The sequence below is a fragment of the Amphibalanus amphitrite genome, unplaced genomic scaffold (genome assembly GCF_019059575.1).
Source record: "Amphibalanus amphitrite isolate SeventyFive unplaced genomic scaffold, NRLGWU_Aamphi_draft 000409F_arrow, whole genome shotgun sequence".
NCBI lineage: Eukaryota > Metazoa > Arthropoda > Thecostraca > Balanomorpha > Balanidae > Amphibalanus > Amphibalanus amphitrite.
The window spans coordinates 363,618-379,182 of NW_024881903.1; the positions used below are offsets into that span (position 1 = coordinate 363,618).

The window sequence follows — 15,565 nt, forward strand, 5'->3', positions numbered from 1 at the left end:
AGATGTTAGCGGCGTTTCAAAATTTTGCCTTTTTTTTAGGCGAAAATGGCGAACATGACGTCACTAAAACGTCAATTTCTCAAAAAAAATTCCGACGGATTTCGCTCAAATTTTCAGGAAACGTGTCAAATTGATGTATGATAAGGTACCGAAAGTTTGACGTCGCTGGCGTAACGCGTTTAGAAGTTACTGGCGAAAAACGGGAGGAGGAGATTCTGCCTCCCCCCGCCCCAGCGGGGCGCGGGTTAATGGTTACTGCATTCAGCCTTCTTGACCTTCACGTGCTGGATGTTACGGAGAAGGAAAGAGACGATGCCATTAAGTTGTGTGCTATTTTTATTCTGGGTTGATTGATGATATTTTTTTTTTCTATTCCACTCTTGGATTATGATTGGGTCGTTTTTGTAGTGTGGCCTTGATATTGTATTGATATTGGATAACCTGCTTCATTGGGAGTTACGTGTTGATGTTATACCTATTGCCTGTTCGATCCAAGTATGATAAACGGTACCTTTTGAATAATATGATGTGAGAAAATGACCTTATGCTCATGATACAATGAAATGATGGTGAAATAAGTCCGAAAAGTATTATGATATATTTCGACTTGCGTCGCCTTCCGCGGTCCCAGGATAGGAAGGATAAGGAAGACGACGCAAGTCGAAATATATCATAATACTTTTTGAACTTATTTCACTATTATTTCATTGAATATCATAATATTCATAATAATGCTCAAACTAGCCATAGCTCACCTTCAACATTGTGATTCAATAATTGAATATGTTTGTGTCCGGGCTGTGAATCATTGTTACTTTGAAGCCCTCTGATATATAAATGGACTTGTTGAAAGCAAGTCGCACGCCACTCGGGAAAGCGCCGTCGAAAGTTTTTTTTGCGTCACCTTTAAGCGTCGGTCTTACTTCATTATTGAGGTTTTCGTTGAACACGAAATGCCCAAGTATGGTACTCGGCGTGTTCTTGCGTTTCGTCGCGTTTTAGGATGAAGTGAACGAAGATATGACAGATCTTAAGGAAGGTCGCTCTGTTTTTGGGATGCAAAATATTTTGTTCTTTGGTGCTATTCACATATTTGTTGTTCTTTATTCATCAAGACTTCTGTTTCAAATCCCCCGTTGTCCTTACAGAGCCGGTGGATTTAATAAAGAAATGTTTCTCTCCCTTCCCCCGCCATCGAACCCCCGTTCTTCTGGCCTTGCTTTTCCCCCCTCGCCCCCCTCCCCTCCTACAACACTTCATGTGTTACATGACCAATAAATATGGATTACGAATGTATGTTTTATTACCGTGAGTGTGGTGGTCAGTTTGTATTTAATCTGCTGCTATTCACTCTGCTGGCATTTACTCGTATGTGTGTGTCCCATGTCTGTATATCCCAGCTATCATTGCTTGACTAGCCCATGTTGCTTCTTCTCTCACCCCACCACTCATATTTCCCTCATTTTCTCTATTTCACAGGCCGGCAGCCGAGGTTCCATGAATGCGTCATCTGCCAATCGCGTTACTCCTCGCTACAAACCCTCAAGAAACACATGAAGTACCATTCTGGGGAGACAACCTGCCCGCTGTGCCAGCAGACCTTCTCAATCATGTCAAATCTGCGAAGGCACATGCGGGTGGTACATGAGCTGGATAAAGAAACTGCGTATGAGCTGGCCAAGAGGACTTAAGGTAGCTCAGTGCGTTTAAGCTGGCTAAGAGGACTAAGGGTAGTTGTCCTCTTAGCTCTTAGTAGGACTAAGAGGACAGTGCGTTTGAGTTGGCCAAGAGGACGCTCAGTGCGTTTGAGAGCAGTTGCTTAGAGTATAGAGGTGGCAAAACTGGAAAATTTTGGGACCCGGACCCGGACCCGGTCTGACTGGCACATTTCTGGAACCGGTCAGACCCGGTCTAAGTCAGCGTTGGAACCAGATGGACCCGTTCCCGAAATTCATTATGAAAATTGTGTACAGTTGTAGGTATAGCAAAAGAAAATAGTTTCTTTCCAATTGGGCATACTTGTGTTGCAAAGTAAAAAACTCATGCCATGGTCATTTCACTTTGCTTCACAGTTTGTATTTTGGAACCAGATTCAGGTCATATTTAAGAATATAAGAAGTAAGTAGACCAATGAATTTCATGCTAACCTAAGCCACTTTTACTACAGCTGCTAAAAATGATGTGAACTGGGGATCCATGGACCAGTGCCTTCACCAGAGTCAGAACAAGAACCTAACATCAACATGGAACAAGATAACCATACTGATACATACCTTTTCTAATATTCTTGGTAAAAGATATTCGTTTTTAGAATTAAATTCATTAGTCCTTACAAATATTATCAACTATCAAAGGCCCCAAACGATAAAACATTCAAAATCAAAATAGAAACATGAAAACTGTGTGAGGTTCGCCAGAAATGTCGACACGATAGCAATGCAATGACAAAACAGGCGTTAAATCACTGCAAAATTTTGTTGGGGTTAAAGTACTGCAAGATCGTAATGGCAGTACTGCAAGTTGAGGTTGCGATCATGACTTAAGTGCCAATTTATTAACGTAGAAAACAAACTACATTTTGTTGTTAGTACCTAGACATAGAATAAATAGTAATACCAAGGGTTCTGAGACTTTCTTCCCTAACGTGTTCCAAAATTGTAACCTTTATGCAGCTTATTAGCGTGCGTAAGGTATAGCATATATGACGCTCAAATGCGCCATTTTCACATCAACACGGAATCACTGGCCTTGGAGAAGGGCATTGGTATTGACTCAGTTTTTTGTCAGCTGCTGCCGTATGATGGCGCTAGTAGAGCGCTATATGTATAATACGCTCTGCTAGCGCCACCATGCGGCGCCAGTTGGCTAAAATCTGATCAATACTACGGTTTCTGGAGAATGCCTTGGATTCATTTTTAGCTTTATGGATTTATGCAAGGGCATGTTGGTTTTATGAGTTGTCTTCTGGCCGTGATAGAAATAATTTCAAAGCTGTTTGAGTTATGAAATGCATTTGAATATCAAACATGAACTCTGATTTCCGGTGGGCATAGTGACTTTGGTATGTCAATGTCTTTGAAAAGGCAGGTGAGAATGCCACTGGTCAGCCTTGCTTCAATTGGATTTGTGTCCATTTATAAATGGATTTCAGTCATACCTACTTACCTACATATGTTATTGGTATTTGATTTCTACAGCTCAAAATATTGCTAGGTGCTGTACAGCAAACTGAATGGAAGTGATCCGTACAAACATTTGGATTTTGGTGAAATGTTTTCTGGATTGCTAGCACTTAGAACTTGTTTATTCTGTTGTAGGTGACAAGATAAGAAATTGAAGCAAGACTGACCAGTATCAGTATGCTATAGAATAGGTAGCCCAATCTGCTGGAATATTAAAATTCAAAAGTGGAATTGGGACTTATGAACTGGAAACTGCATCAACTGTGACTATGTTTGCCAAAGCATAAAAGATATTAATGTTTACCATAAAGCACAGGGAAATGATAGGACCCGGTTGGACCCGGCCAAATATTTTGGGGGACCCGGTCTGGACCCATCCGGGTCCAGACCGGTTCCATAGACCAGGTCCCCGGGTCCACATTTTGCCACCTCTATTAGAGTACTGAGTGGCGGAGTGGGAGGTTAAAGCCCGGTTCTCACTGAGCGTGGAGCAAACGTAACGTCAGGCAAACGTAGGCGAAGCGGAATGTGTATTGAAGTTTAACAAGCCTGACGCGGTTTCCCGCTACTCACTGAGCGCTCACCAAACGTAAACGAAACCCTGCGTTTCACCTACGTTTACCTGACGTTACGTTTGCTCTACGTTCAGTGAGAAACGGGCTTAAAGGTATTATCAGGGTTTTTTCCAAAATTTCGGACTTACTCAGTGAAACGTGTAGAAGAAGGTGACTGAAGCCCCAATCCAAAGTCATTCGTCTCAAAATTGCCTAATTTTCCAGTGGTGGGCCTCCAAAGTTTTCGCGGCTGCCAGCCGCGTAAACTTGCGAGTACTTGGTGGTCCATCTCTAAACGCCCATAGGGTTTACACTAGCGGAGACTTTGCTAAATATTTCTAGGGAAAATATAATGGATCTAGGGAAAATATAATGGATCTAGGGAAAATATAATGGATTACATGCTCCATTATATTTTCCCAAGACAAAATAGGGAAATATAGCATAGGTCCGTAACACAACGAACACAACCTTCTTCTCATTCTTCTCAGCTTCTCATTCTAGATATCCTGTGGGTTATCAAAATAATTCAAATTAAAAAATTGTGTTGTGTGCGTTCAAACTAAGCTCATCCCGAGTGTAATTCAAGAATGTCTTAGTTCAAGTAATTAAACTTGAAAGTGATATAGCTCAAGCAATGAAGAAGCTTGGATGGAACTAGTGTTGAATCAAAGTTACCTATCATTTTTAATGCTAAGTGCTGAACGTTACCAATAATTCGAGACATCCGTTGTAAGATGTATGACGCAGATGAACTTTGATCAAGTGAAGAAAATAGATTTCAGATGAAATAATGTCAATGTTCAAGGCTGAGCGACTGGCAGATTTCGGAGTGAGCACGAGTGGTCTTGAGACATTCTGTTTCTGTAGGTACTCAAAATAAATAAATTATCATGTTGTGTGCTTTGAGGTTAAGTGTTATCAGTGGTGCTTCATGGTTGTGCTTTGTTGTTGGTGTATAGGCATGTTTTGAGCACATTGCAGCATGATATTGGTGGTGTGTAAAGCAACTGATCTCCGCAGACTTTGCACTTACTTGCAAAGCCTGCGGACTGACTTTGCAGACTTTGGCTGACAATGAGCAATGCATTGCTGACTGATATCATTTATTCTGTGTTTGTAGCACAAAGTACAGAAGTGGCACATACATTGTTACTTTGAAAACCTGATGTGAATTTTGATGTAGAAAATTGGTGGCTGACGTTGAGTCCTGACGTATTGTGAGTAGTGTACATCTGGTGCATTGAGCGCAGACTTGAGACCAGTGACGTTTGTATCAGTAGACTGTGTTTGAGTCTACTTATATGGGTAGTCATAAAGCAGGAGTCACACTTCTTTTTGCAACCAAGGAGATGCGCTATACCCAGAGATGCTTTCTCACCAAACCTTACCAAACCAAACCTAACCTACAGCGCCTCTCTTCGTTCGTTCATGGTTGCAAAAAAACAATTTGGGACAGTATTGAAATGGTGTGTTTTGGCCATCTGGCATGGATGATGGAAAGTCACTAACTCAACTTCAGGAACGCTTCTTCATTATGCTCATCTAAAGCACAATGATCTATTTTCTCTTCGCAAGGATTGATTCCTAATTCACTGTCAATTATAACCTGGGCCAGAAGGTTTCGCTGAGCCACAGGGTTCATACAGATTCATCCACAGTGCTCAGCAGTGTATGTTTTCAGATTTCAACAGACTGTATTTTTTCTGTATGTACATATGCATCATGCAAGGGTACAACAGATGCGGTATTTGGTAAGCAGTTGGCAGCAAGGTGGTGTTTGTACTTATTGGCAGAACTAGTTGAGCAGGACTAAAACTATCCTAGTTTCTCTCCAGTTTACTCAGATCCGTCTCAACACATTGAACATATTGAAAGCGTTCATCCATGAAATGTCTGCATGTATACTCATTTCCGAGAAGGCACGCTCGTCGCTCATCCATTGCCGAGCAGGCACGTGCGTGCCCATCGCCGGCGCGCATTAGCGCGCGTCCATGGCTGGGGCGCACGCGCGCGGCCATGGCCGGCATGCACGCGCGCGCGCCCATCGTCGGCACGCAAGCGCGCGCCGCGTCCTTACCCGGCGAGCACGCCGCGTCCGTACCCGGCGCGCACCCGCGCGCGTCCACAGCCGGGGCGCACCCAAGCGAGTTCGTACCCGGCACGTACCGGCGCGCACCCGCGCGCGTCCGTACCCGGCCCGCACCCGCGCGCGTCCACTGCCGGCACTGACAGACCCTGACAGACGGGCGTGCTGCCGTCGGCGGTCCTGACAGATGAGCGGCGGGCCCGGCCCGGCTCCCGCAGCTCCGGCAGCGGGCGGCAGCCATGGTCGGCATACACGCGCGCGCGCCCATCGTCGGCACGCAAGCGCGCGCGCGTCCATAGCCGGCGCGCACCCGTACCTGGCGCGCACCCGCGCGCGTCCGTACCCGGCCCGCACCCGCGCGCGTCCACTGCCGGCACTGACAGACCCTGACAGACGGGCGTGCTGCCGTCGGCGGTCCTGACAGATGAGCGGCGGGCCCGGCTCCCGCAGCTCCGGCAGCGGGCGGCAGCTCCGGTGACTGTTCCGGCAGCTCCGGCAGCGAGCGGCGTCTCCGGCAGCGCTCAGCAGCGGCGCCAAGCAGCAGCAGCGGCTGAGCCAACAGGCGGCCGCGGAGGCACGCCCCCCCCCCCTTTGCACATTGTTCGTCCATGGAGATGTCTGCAAGCACGCCCATTGTTGAGAAGGCACGTGCATCCATGGCTGAGCACTGAGCAGGCACGTGCGACCCCTTTGCACATTGTTCATCCATACATATCAATATAATTTACCTTATGATTAGTGTGAGTCTTACAAAATCTTAAACTCAGAAATACCACAAGGCAGGCTGCCTGGGTGAGTTGCTAATATGAACATAATGAACATTATACATTAGTGCAGTACCTATAAGCATCCATGCTGTGTGAAGGACTTGGCCCTCACGTTCATTCGTTTGGTGATTGCACATGGTGGCATGTGTACCAATTGTTCTCCCTAACCCTTCTTACAACTTTGACTAGCAAGTAGAAGCTGGCAAAATGCAAGGAGCTTACAAAGCATGCCTATATGTAGATAACTGAGGATGATTCTCTCAATTGAAGCATGATCCGCACTCAGCAGCTTCTTCTGTTCTGTTCCACAAATTAAAACTGAAATGCCTCAATTTTCCTCAAAATATATTCATTTATCACTCATAAACAACAAAAATATACATTAAGTAGGTACCAGGGCAATAAAAAACATACAAGTTACATATTTTTTCATGTACCGTCCTTTCACAGCAGCAATATGTAGAAACGCACCAAGACGTTCACGGAGAGCCCACCCATAACAAACTATAGTTGAAGCCGGGGCTCTGCTGCAGCAGCAGGGGAGACGTACAGGACACAGAGGTCATGTCACAACATCATGTTGTACAACCTGTTGTTCGAAAAAACAGATCAACATAGATCTTGAAAAACTGTAGGTAGCGCTTTCTTCAGTCACTTAGGTAAGCTTTCTCGCAAGACGTTACATTAGATTGACCACTCTTGACAAAATAATCAGATTGAAACTTAGCTCTTGTGCCTGATGCACTTACATTTCAATTTATTGAAATAAAACACTCAAATTTACCCTTGAAAATTGTTGACATTTAAATGATATTAATCAAGATTTGATGATCAGCAAACAAGCTCAAGCTATTCAAATCACAACCAAATCAAAATAATAACTTTGGCAATGTTGATAACTCTTGCTGTCTTATTGAAAAGCAAATCTTCAATTTGTTCATATCCAAATTCAATGCCAAGCACTGAAATCTTGTTGCAAGGCCCTAAAAACAACAGACAAAAACAAAACAGACAAGGCCCGTCTTGTGGAAATCGACAGTGCGGTGCGGCGGCCTTGGCGAAATTTCCCAAGGCTGCTCTTTGTTTACATTTTAGTGATGGGCCAACTTGGCCGCCCAAGTACTTGTTTTGCGTGAGTAAGTACAATTTTGTCAATTTTGAAACGGCTATATCTCGCAAATTTTGGTTCCGATTTACATTTTATGCATATATTTAGAATCGGCAGAGTCTGGGGAGTTCATTGATTGGAAATTTATGCCGATTTCTTTCAATTTTTAAACCCTGATAATCCCTTTTAAGGGTACGATTGCTCCCATTGGCTGCCAGATTTTCTCAAACATATGCAGACACATAAGGGATCTTATTTTACGTGATCATCATCAATAGACTGCGTATGAGATGGCCAAGACGACTGAGGGTAGCTGAGAGCGTATGATGTCGAGAAGGGGACCTTGAGTACCTCCGTTGGCGAGGGGGCTTGGATACGGAGTAGAGGGATTTGGGTTCGATACCCGCGGTGTGCTGTCAGACTGAACGATGTCCTACATATGAAGGGATTTAGGGCACCCTAAGCGGACTAAGTGTAGCTCAGAATGGCTAGGTGTGTAAGCGGTTGACTAAATGGTAGCTCACTTGGTTTGGGCGTCTGGCCACGAGTTTGAGTGATTGGAGTTCAAGTCCTGATATATGCTGTCGGACTTTCTCAACCATGTCCGACCTGCGAAGGCTCATGTGGAACAGACACGATGTTAGACTGGAGTTGGACAGCGCTTGACAGCCTGTGTGCGACGATCAAGAGGAGTCGAACTACCGGAAAGAGTGTGTGTATGATGTCTAGGTAGACTGGGTTCGTTGTAAGTACGTTCGTGACTCTGAGCATGTGATGTCGAAAGGGAGCTTGATTACTTTGTCAGATGCTGAAAAGGCAGTTTCATCGTGAGTTTGGCGTTATATGTATCAAACGCTCGCCTGTTGTGCGCTGCTCTTCTACTCATGTACAAGATTATACCTTTTAGGCACTATGGGCTTTGTTTATGGTGTAGGTGATTGTTGTTTTACATTTCCCATATCACTTAGGATGTGGTTTTCTCGATTATGATGATGAAGATGATTAGCCAGATGCTCATTATTTAGGATCAAAATTGATAGAATAGTTGTATTACGTTTCACCCACGGGGCTTCTTCGGATACATATAGGTAAATTCAACAAATAGAACACAGAGATGCAGGCCAAGCTCAGACACAAATCATGCGCATGCAATAAATATCGTGAAAGGATTAACAGATATCTTGAGATTTAGACGAATAATAATTTTAAGATCGACCCCTAAGTGCGTACTGCGCGCTATTATTTGTCTTTGTTAATAAATACGTATACCTATTTAACAGTCGACAACACAATACGTACTACGCGAATTACGCTATCATTCCATCTCAAAATTCGTACTACGCGCACACTAATACATACACATCATTCTAAATCACAGCTAACAATGACCTATAATACCCAATCATAATCAGTGTTCGGCGGTACAGCATATCTACAGGCGCTGCCTACTGGAGCCATCTGTTAGACACGAAAGGAACTACTGCTACTATGTAGGTATCGGTGTCATATAACGCTACCAACAGAACAAGCCAAGGAACAAGCGCTAATGTGCATATGATGATGTGTAGGGAACTGGATGGAGTAAGCGCCATGATGATGTGTTTTTGTTAAGTGCTGGTTTTTTGTTTCTTATCTCAATTGATTCAGTTATTAAAAGGTTCGCTTCGTCCTTGCATCTATGAAGAATAGAAATTTCGAAGTCAGTGTTCATCGGTTGTGCTGTGGGGTGTGCTGTCAGTATATGATCACCTAGGTCAGTACCTTTCCTTTTGTTCCTAGCGTCTCCCAAGTGTTCCATAAATCTAGTCCTCACCATGCGTTTAGTTTTACCAATGTATGTATCTCCACACATTTTACATTTAATCTCATACACAACGTTTTTGGTATGGCATCTACCTTTGAGGCCACCCTCACACGTACTGCAAGTCTTACGACACCCCCTGGGACAATCAGGGGGTTGCAGTGCAGACGAGGTCAGTTGATTTGAGAGTGTAGGTCCGCTTTTCCACGCAACTCGAATATCCAAATCTGAGGACTTCACTGCTGCGTTGACTTTACGTGTGAGGGTTTCGTCAATGTAAGGTAGAGATATGTAGGTAATATTGGGAGAAGACTTTTTCTTTTGAGATTGTTTGTTTTTATATCTGATTGCGTTTTGTATGTTACGAATCAGTTTAGTCGGATAGCCGCTGGAAATGAATATGTCCGTTATTTTTTGTAGACCCCGGTCCTGTGCTGCTTTATCAGACCCCAAACGAACAGCTCTAAGCGACTGAGAGTGTATGAGGCTCCTTTTGGTCTGCATAGGGTGGCTGGAGTCAAAATGTAATATGATAGGGGCTGCTGATGGCTTAACATAAAGTTCTGTGGTGTATGCTCCTGAGGGTTCTACAGTGATTAGTGTATCAAGGAAGGGAATTTGTCTTTGTGACGAGAGATCGGTGCGTTCGAAGCTGAATTTTAGACAAGGATGGAAGCTATTAATGAACTGTATGTATTCATCTAAGTTTTGCGAGCCATGGGTCCAAATACCAAAAATATCGTCGATGTATCTAAGGTAAAGTGCAGGTTGTAGTCTATCCGATGCTAGTATGCGTGTTTCTACTGCGTTCATGAAGAGGATAGCCAGGGGAGGGGCTATACGGCTTCCCATAGCTATCCCCTGGGTTTGCTTGTAATATTTTGTACCGAAGCGTACATAGTTGTTTTCCAGACAGTAAAAATATTACAAAATATTACAAGCAAACCCAGGGGATAGCTATGGGAAGCCGTATAGCCCCTCCCCTGGCTATCCTCTTCATGAACGCAGTAGAAACACGCATACTAGCATCGGATAGACTACAACCTGCACTTTACCTTAGATACATCGACGATATTTTTGGTATTTGGACCCATGGCTCGCAAAACTTAGATGAATACATACAGTTCATTAATAGCTTCCATCCTTGTCTAAAATTCAGCTTCGAACGCACCGATCTCTCGTCACAAAGACAAATTCCCTTCCTTGATACACTAATCACTGTAGAACCCTCAGGAGCATACACCACAGAACTTTATGTTAAGCCATCAGCAGCCCCTATCATATTACATTTTGACTCCAGCCACCCTATGCAGACCAAAAGGAGCCTCATACACTCTCAGTCGCTTAGAGCTGTTCGTTTGGGGTCTGATAAAGCAGCACAGGACCGGGGTCTACAAAAAATAACGGACATATTCATTTCCAGCGGCTATCCGACTAAACTGATTCGTAACATACAAAACGCAATCAGATATAAAAACAAACAATCTCAAAAGAAAAAGTCTTCTCCCAATATTACCTACATATCTCTACCTTACATTGACGAAACCCTCACACGTAAAGTCAACGCAGCAGTGAAGTCCTCAGATTTGGATATTCGAGTTGCGTGGAAAAGCGGACCTACACTCTCAAATCAACTGACCTCGTCTGCACTGCAACCCCCTGATTGTCCCAGGGGGTGTCGTAAGACTTGCAGTACGTGTGAGGGTGGCCTCAAAGGTAGATGCCATACCAAAAACGTTGTGTATGAGATTAAATGTAAAATGTGTGGAGATACATACATTGGTAAAACTAAACGCATGGTGAGGACTAGATTTATGGAACACTTGGGAGACGCTAGGAACAAAAGGAAAGGTACTGACCTAGGTGATCATATACTGACAGCACACCCCACAGCACAACCGATGAACACTGACTTCGAAATTTCTATTCTTCATAGATGCAAGGACGAAGCGAACCTTTTAATAACTGAATCAATTGAGATAAGAAACAAAAAACCAGCACTTAACAAAAACACATCATCATGGCGCTTACTCCATCCAGTTCCCTACACATCATCATATGCACATTAGCGCTTGTTCCTTGGCTTGTTCTGTTGGTAGCGTTATATGACACCGATACCTACATAGTAGCAGTAGTTCCTTTCGTGTCTAACAGATGGCTCCAGTAGGCAGCGCCTGTAGATATGCTGTACCGCCGAACACTGATTATGATTGGGTATTATAGGTCATTGTTAGCTGTGATTTAGAATGATGTGTATGTATTAGTGTGCGCGTAGTACGAATTCTGAGATGGAATGATAGCGTAATTCGCGTAGTACGTATTGTGTTGTCGACTGTTAAATAGGTATACGTATTTATTAACAAAGACAAATAATAGCGCGCAGTACGCACTTAGGGGTCGATCTTAAAATTATTATTCGTCTAAATCTCAAGATATCTGTTAATCCTTTCACGATATTTATTGCATGCGCATGATTTGTGTCTGAGCTTGGCCTGCATCTCTGTGTTCTATTTGTTGAATTTACCTATATGTATCCGAAGAAGCCCCGTGGGTGAAACGTAATACAACTATTCTATCAATTTTGATCCTAAATAATGAGCATCTGGCTAATCATCTTCATCATCATATGTAACACAATGCTCAGTACTAGCATCTCCATCCTCAAAAAAGTTTTCTCGATTCCTTCAGAAAAGAATTTACTTTGTCAATCGTTTCATTGTTTTGGCTGTTTGCCCCTTTTCTAGGGCAAAATAGGGCGTTTTCAAGTTACTTGATGTCAAGTAGTGTTGAATTGAAAATAAATAGACTTTGGTGTTTATCTCTATGTCGGAGTGCGCATATGTTTTCGCGGAAAGAATACGCGAGACCCACACGTCAGCTCCATGTTGCACTTATTCTACAGCGTTGTTATTATCATAGTGATTATGGTGCTCACGAGCTCTATCATTTCATCGCCATCATTGTCATCGCCATCGCCCCTGCCACTACCGTAATTATCATCATTTTCCCTTGCCCATCCGCAAAAGCTCTGCTCTTCAGAGCAAGTGTCAAATCTACATAAGAGGAATATACCACATGAACACCCCTTCCCACTGTTCCACCGCTGCTGTCCCCATGTCCTTACATCTTTTTCTTGTCTCATTTCACAGATGTGCTAAGGCCACATCGATGTCATATCTGTGGCGCTTCATACGCCATCCAAAACAGCCTCGGCAAGCATATGAAGGTGCATTCGGGATTGACCATGTGTCCTGTATGCAGCCAGATTTTCTCCAGCATGTTCAACCTCAGAAGACACATGATGGATTTGCATCAGATGGATAAGAATGCTGTGTTTGAGATGACCAGAGAGAAGTAGAGTGGCGTAGTTGGTTGGGGCGCACGGGTGGAGTGTGGAAGGACTAGGGTTCGATTCCCTGCGAGGTCACCTGACAGAGTTGTAGGCTGGTTGTAGATGTACAACCGTAGTTGTAGTGTCTACAACTACAACTACCGTGGTTGAAGACAGCAGTGAGCTCGCGAGTGATGGTGACTGGCTGTTACCGATCTCCCTTTGTGGGTGGATAGCTTAACTGGGGCGTGCCCCCATGTCCTTGTGTGCGGTCCATACGCCTCAATCTTGTGTGGTTAGCCTCAGTTCCATCACCGATTACCTACGAAAGACATGCTGGGTATTTGGAATAAGTTTGAGTTGTGCTGAGCAGTACGGTGGCATGACGTCTTGATGTCTTAGGCATTTGTGCTTTATGATAATTTTTGTTTTGTTTTTAGAAAGACAGGTTTTTAGAAAGAAAAGATGCTATCGTCCAAGCGATCACACTCGTGTGATTTGTCGACCACAGGGGATTTCGCACTTTGCGCCTGTGACGTGACTTCGTGCTGTTTCAAAGTTATTGACTTGGTAGGTTTATGTTCTAAATAGCCGTTCTCTGGTTGTAATGAACCCGTTTCATTGCTCTGAGCATTGTTTTGTGTGTGTGTGTGTGTGTGTGTGGAAACAATTGTTTTATGTTTTCGACGATTAGTATAAGGTCAGGAATTGATGATTTGGAAATACATAATGAGTATCCTTCTCACTTGCTCTAATTTAAGAAATTGCACGGATGCGACCTTCATCGTACAATCATGTTACTCTGTAAGTACTAACCGTCATCATCGTCATCCTTATCATTTTTATTTTACCTGCCGCCGCACCTCACACCACTAAATCTGATGTTTTCTCCTTTACCACTTTTCAAATGATTCATCCTTCCTTTCCTCATCTTTCTCACCTCAGCTACCACTCACCCCCGTAATCGTCTCTTTTCACAGGTTTTTCTCGTCAGTCGGTCTTCTGCTCCATCTGTGGGGCGGGCTACTCCTCTCACGGCACACTCCAGAAACACATGAAGATGCACACCGGAGGCACCGTCTGTCCCGTGTGCAAACAAATCTTCTCGATGACATCTGCGAGGAGGAGACATATGAAGAAGATGCATGACATGGATTCAGCGGCGATTGATGAGAGTTTGAAGGGAGTTCGACCGGTGTGGGGAGCGGAGAGTGATAGTGGTGTGGGCGGTGGAGTGATGTGAGGGGTTCACTGTACACTCGCTCTTGAAAGTATCGATACACACCGCGGCGGTGTCGTCAATTCCGACCGTGGAGGGAGGTGTGCTAAGTTTGAGAGTCACCGAATCAGTTGACCTGTGAGATAGACAAGGACTTCGCCTGTCGGGGAGGAAGGAACAGGACCGATATGAGCCAAATACCGGGGTTACATGTCCAAGTAAATGCGTATCAGGAACGGGTTTTCTTATTCACTCATCATTGTAGTCCGTTTGTAATACATGTTTTTCTGCTCATGTAACCCCGGTCATTGGCTAGCCAGTAGCCGGTGTTTATTTCTTCGTGTTTGTCCAACAGAGACTATACGAGGTGGCTATGGATTGTGTGGTGCTAACTGGATACGGTGTTTTGCCAGGTTTGGTGTATGATTGGTACTGATCTGAGGTGTTGAAGCTGGGCTGTAATGGTACGAAGCGGTGTTGCTATAAATTGCACTGGTTTACCATCTGCATCAGGTTTAGGTATTGAGTGCCTTGCAGGTATTCCAGCTGATACTGATTTTCGGTGTGCAGACTGAGCTGTGTTCTCTGGTGAAGCGTGTCGATTGGCTTGCAGTTATGTGAGGCAATATATTGTGGCTCACGAACTGATTTGAAACTAAGTGAGGTATCATCGGTAACAAGTGTACCAGCCGGTTTGTAACTGTGAGTTGGGATCGCTATGAAGCATAACAAGTGGTATGTAGCAGGCTACTTGGTAGTACCGTTATAAGGTGTACCAGGTCGTTTTCTGTGGTGTGGAGGATTTGAGGTGACTGTGGGCGATGTACCAACTGGCTTTGTGCCCTCAGGGACTGGACAATCTCCGTGTCTTGTTTGTTTTATCATTTGTCTGATGTAGTTCAACGATGAAGCGTGTTTGCTGTTTTGTCGACGTGCTCAGCCGCCGATTGACACGCTTCACTCGAGTATGCGCGAGGTGACGAGCTCTAGTCTCATGGCTCGGCTGCATTCAAGCTGAGCACATGCATTTATTAGTTGCAATGCCACTGTTCCTGTGACTATATATAGCTGTTTGAAATACACGCTCGTTTTTCGTAGCGAGTCTTTTGGCCGTAGGGCGTTTGCTACGACGAGAAAGTCATTGTGATACACAACACAAAGTGTCATGCTGTATCGTGGGAAAAGCTTTGGCACTGACGTAGCAATTTAAATCACACCAGATGCATCGGGTTTCTCACAATCTCTGTAATGGTACACAGACATCAAAGGATCACACAGTGTTACAGCACACTTCTGACACAGGTGTGGCTATCTAACTTGTGGCTTTTATATCACACTGACTGATCCGTGTTTTATCCAGTGTCCTCATCTGAGCTGATGTTAGTGGAGGTCTGCCTATCTCTTACTGTTGGGGGTCGTTTCAATTTACTATTGTCACGTCCGTCGTTCCCATTTATCATCGCTAGCTTCATCTTTGACCACCATTGTCGTCGTCGTATCATCACCGTTCTTTT

The 15,565-nt window shown here is 44.2% G+C and overlaps 1 protein-coding gene across 26 annotated transcripts in view; it reads left to right on the forward strand.

The window, feature by feature from the left end:
* The window catches only part of LOC122390802 (broad-complex core protein-like), a 90,157-nt gene that overhangs the window by 20,047 nt on the left and 54,545 nt on the right, over nucleotides 1–15,565 (forward strand). The window contains exons 7-8 of one of the 26 annotated variants that reach the window (XR_006258221.1): nucleotides 12,651–13,402; nucleotides 13,813–13,841. The exons of 21 other annotated variants lie outside the window; for them this stretch is intronic. Coding sequence is in view for 4 of the 5 variants with exons in the window: in XM_043384123.1 (XP_043240058.1) it covers nucleotides 13,813–14,075 (263 nt within the window). In the remaining variant the exon portion in view is untranslated. Of the gene's footprint in view, nucleotides 1–1,479; nucleotides 1,857–12,650; nucleotides 13,403–13,812; nucleotides 15,556–15,565 lie in introns of those variants that run through there. 4 more of the 26 variants (XM_043384138.1, XM_043384137.1, XM_043384123.1 and 1 more) reach the window with 4 other exon arrangements.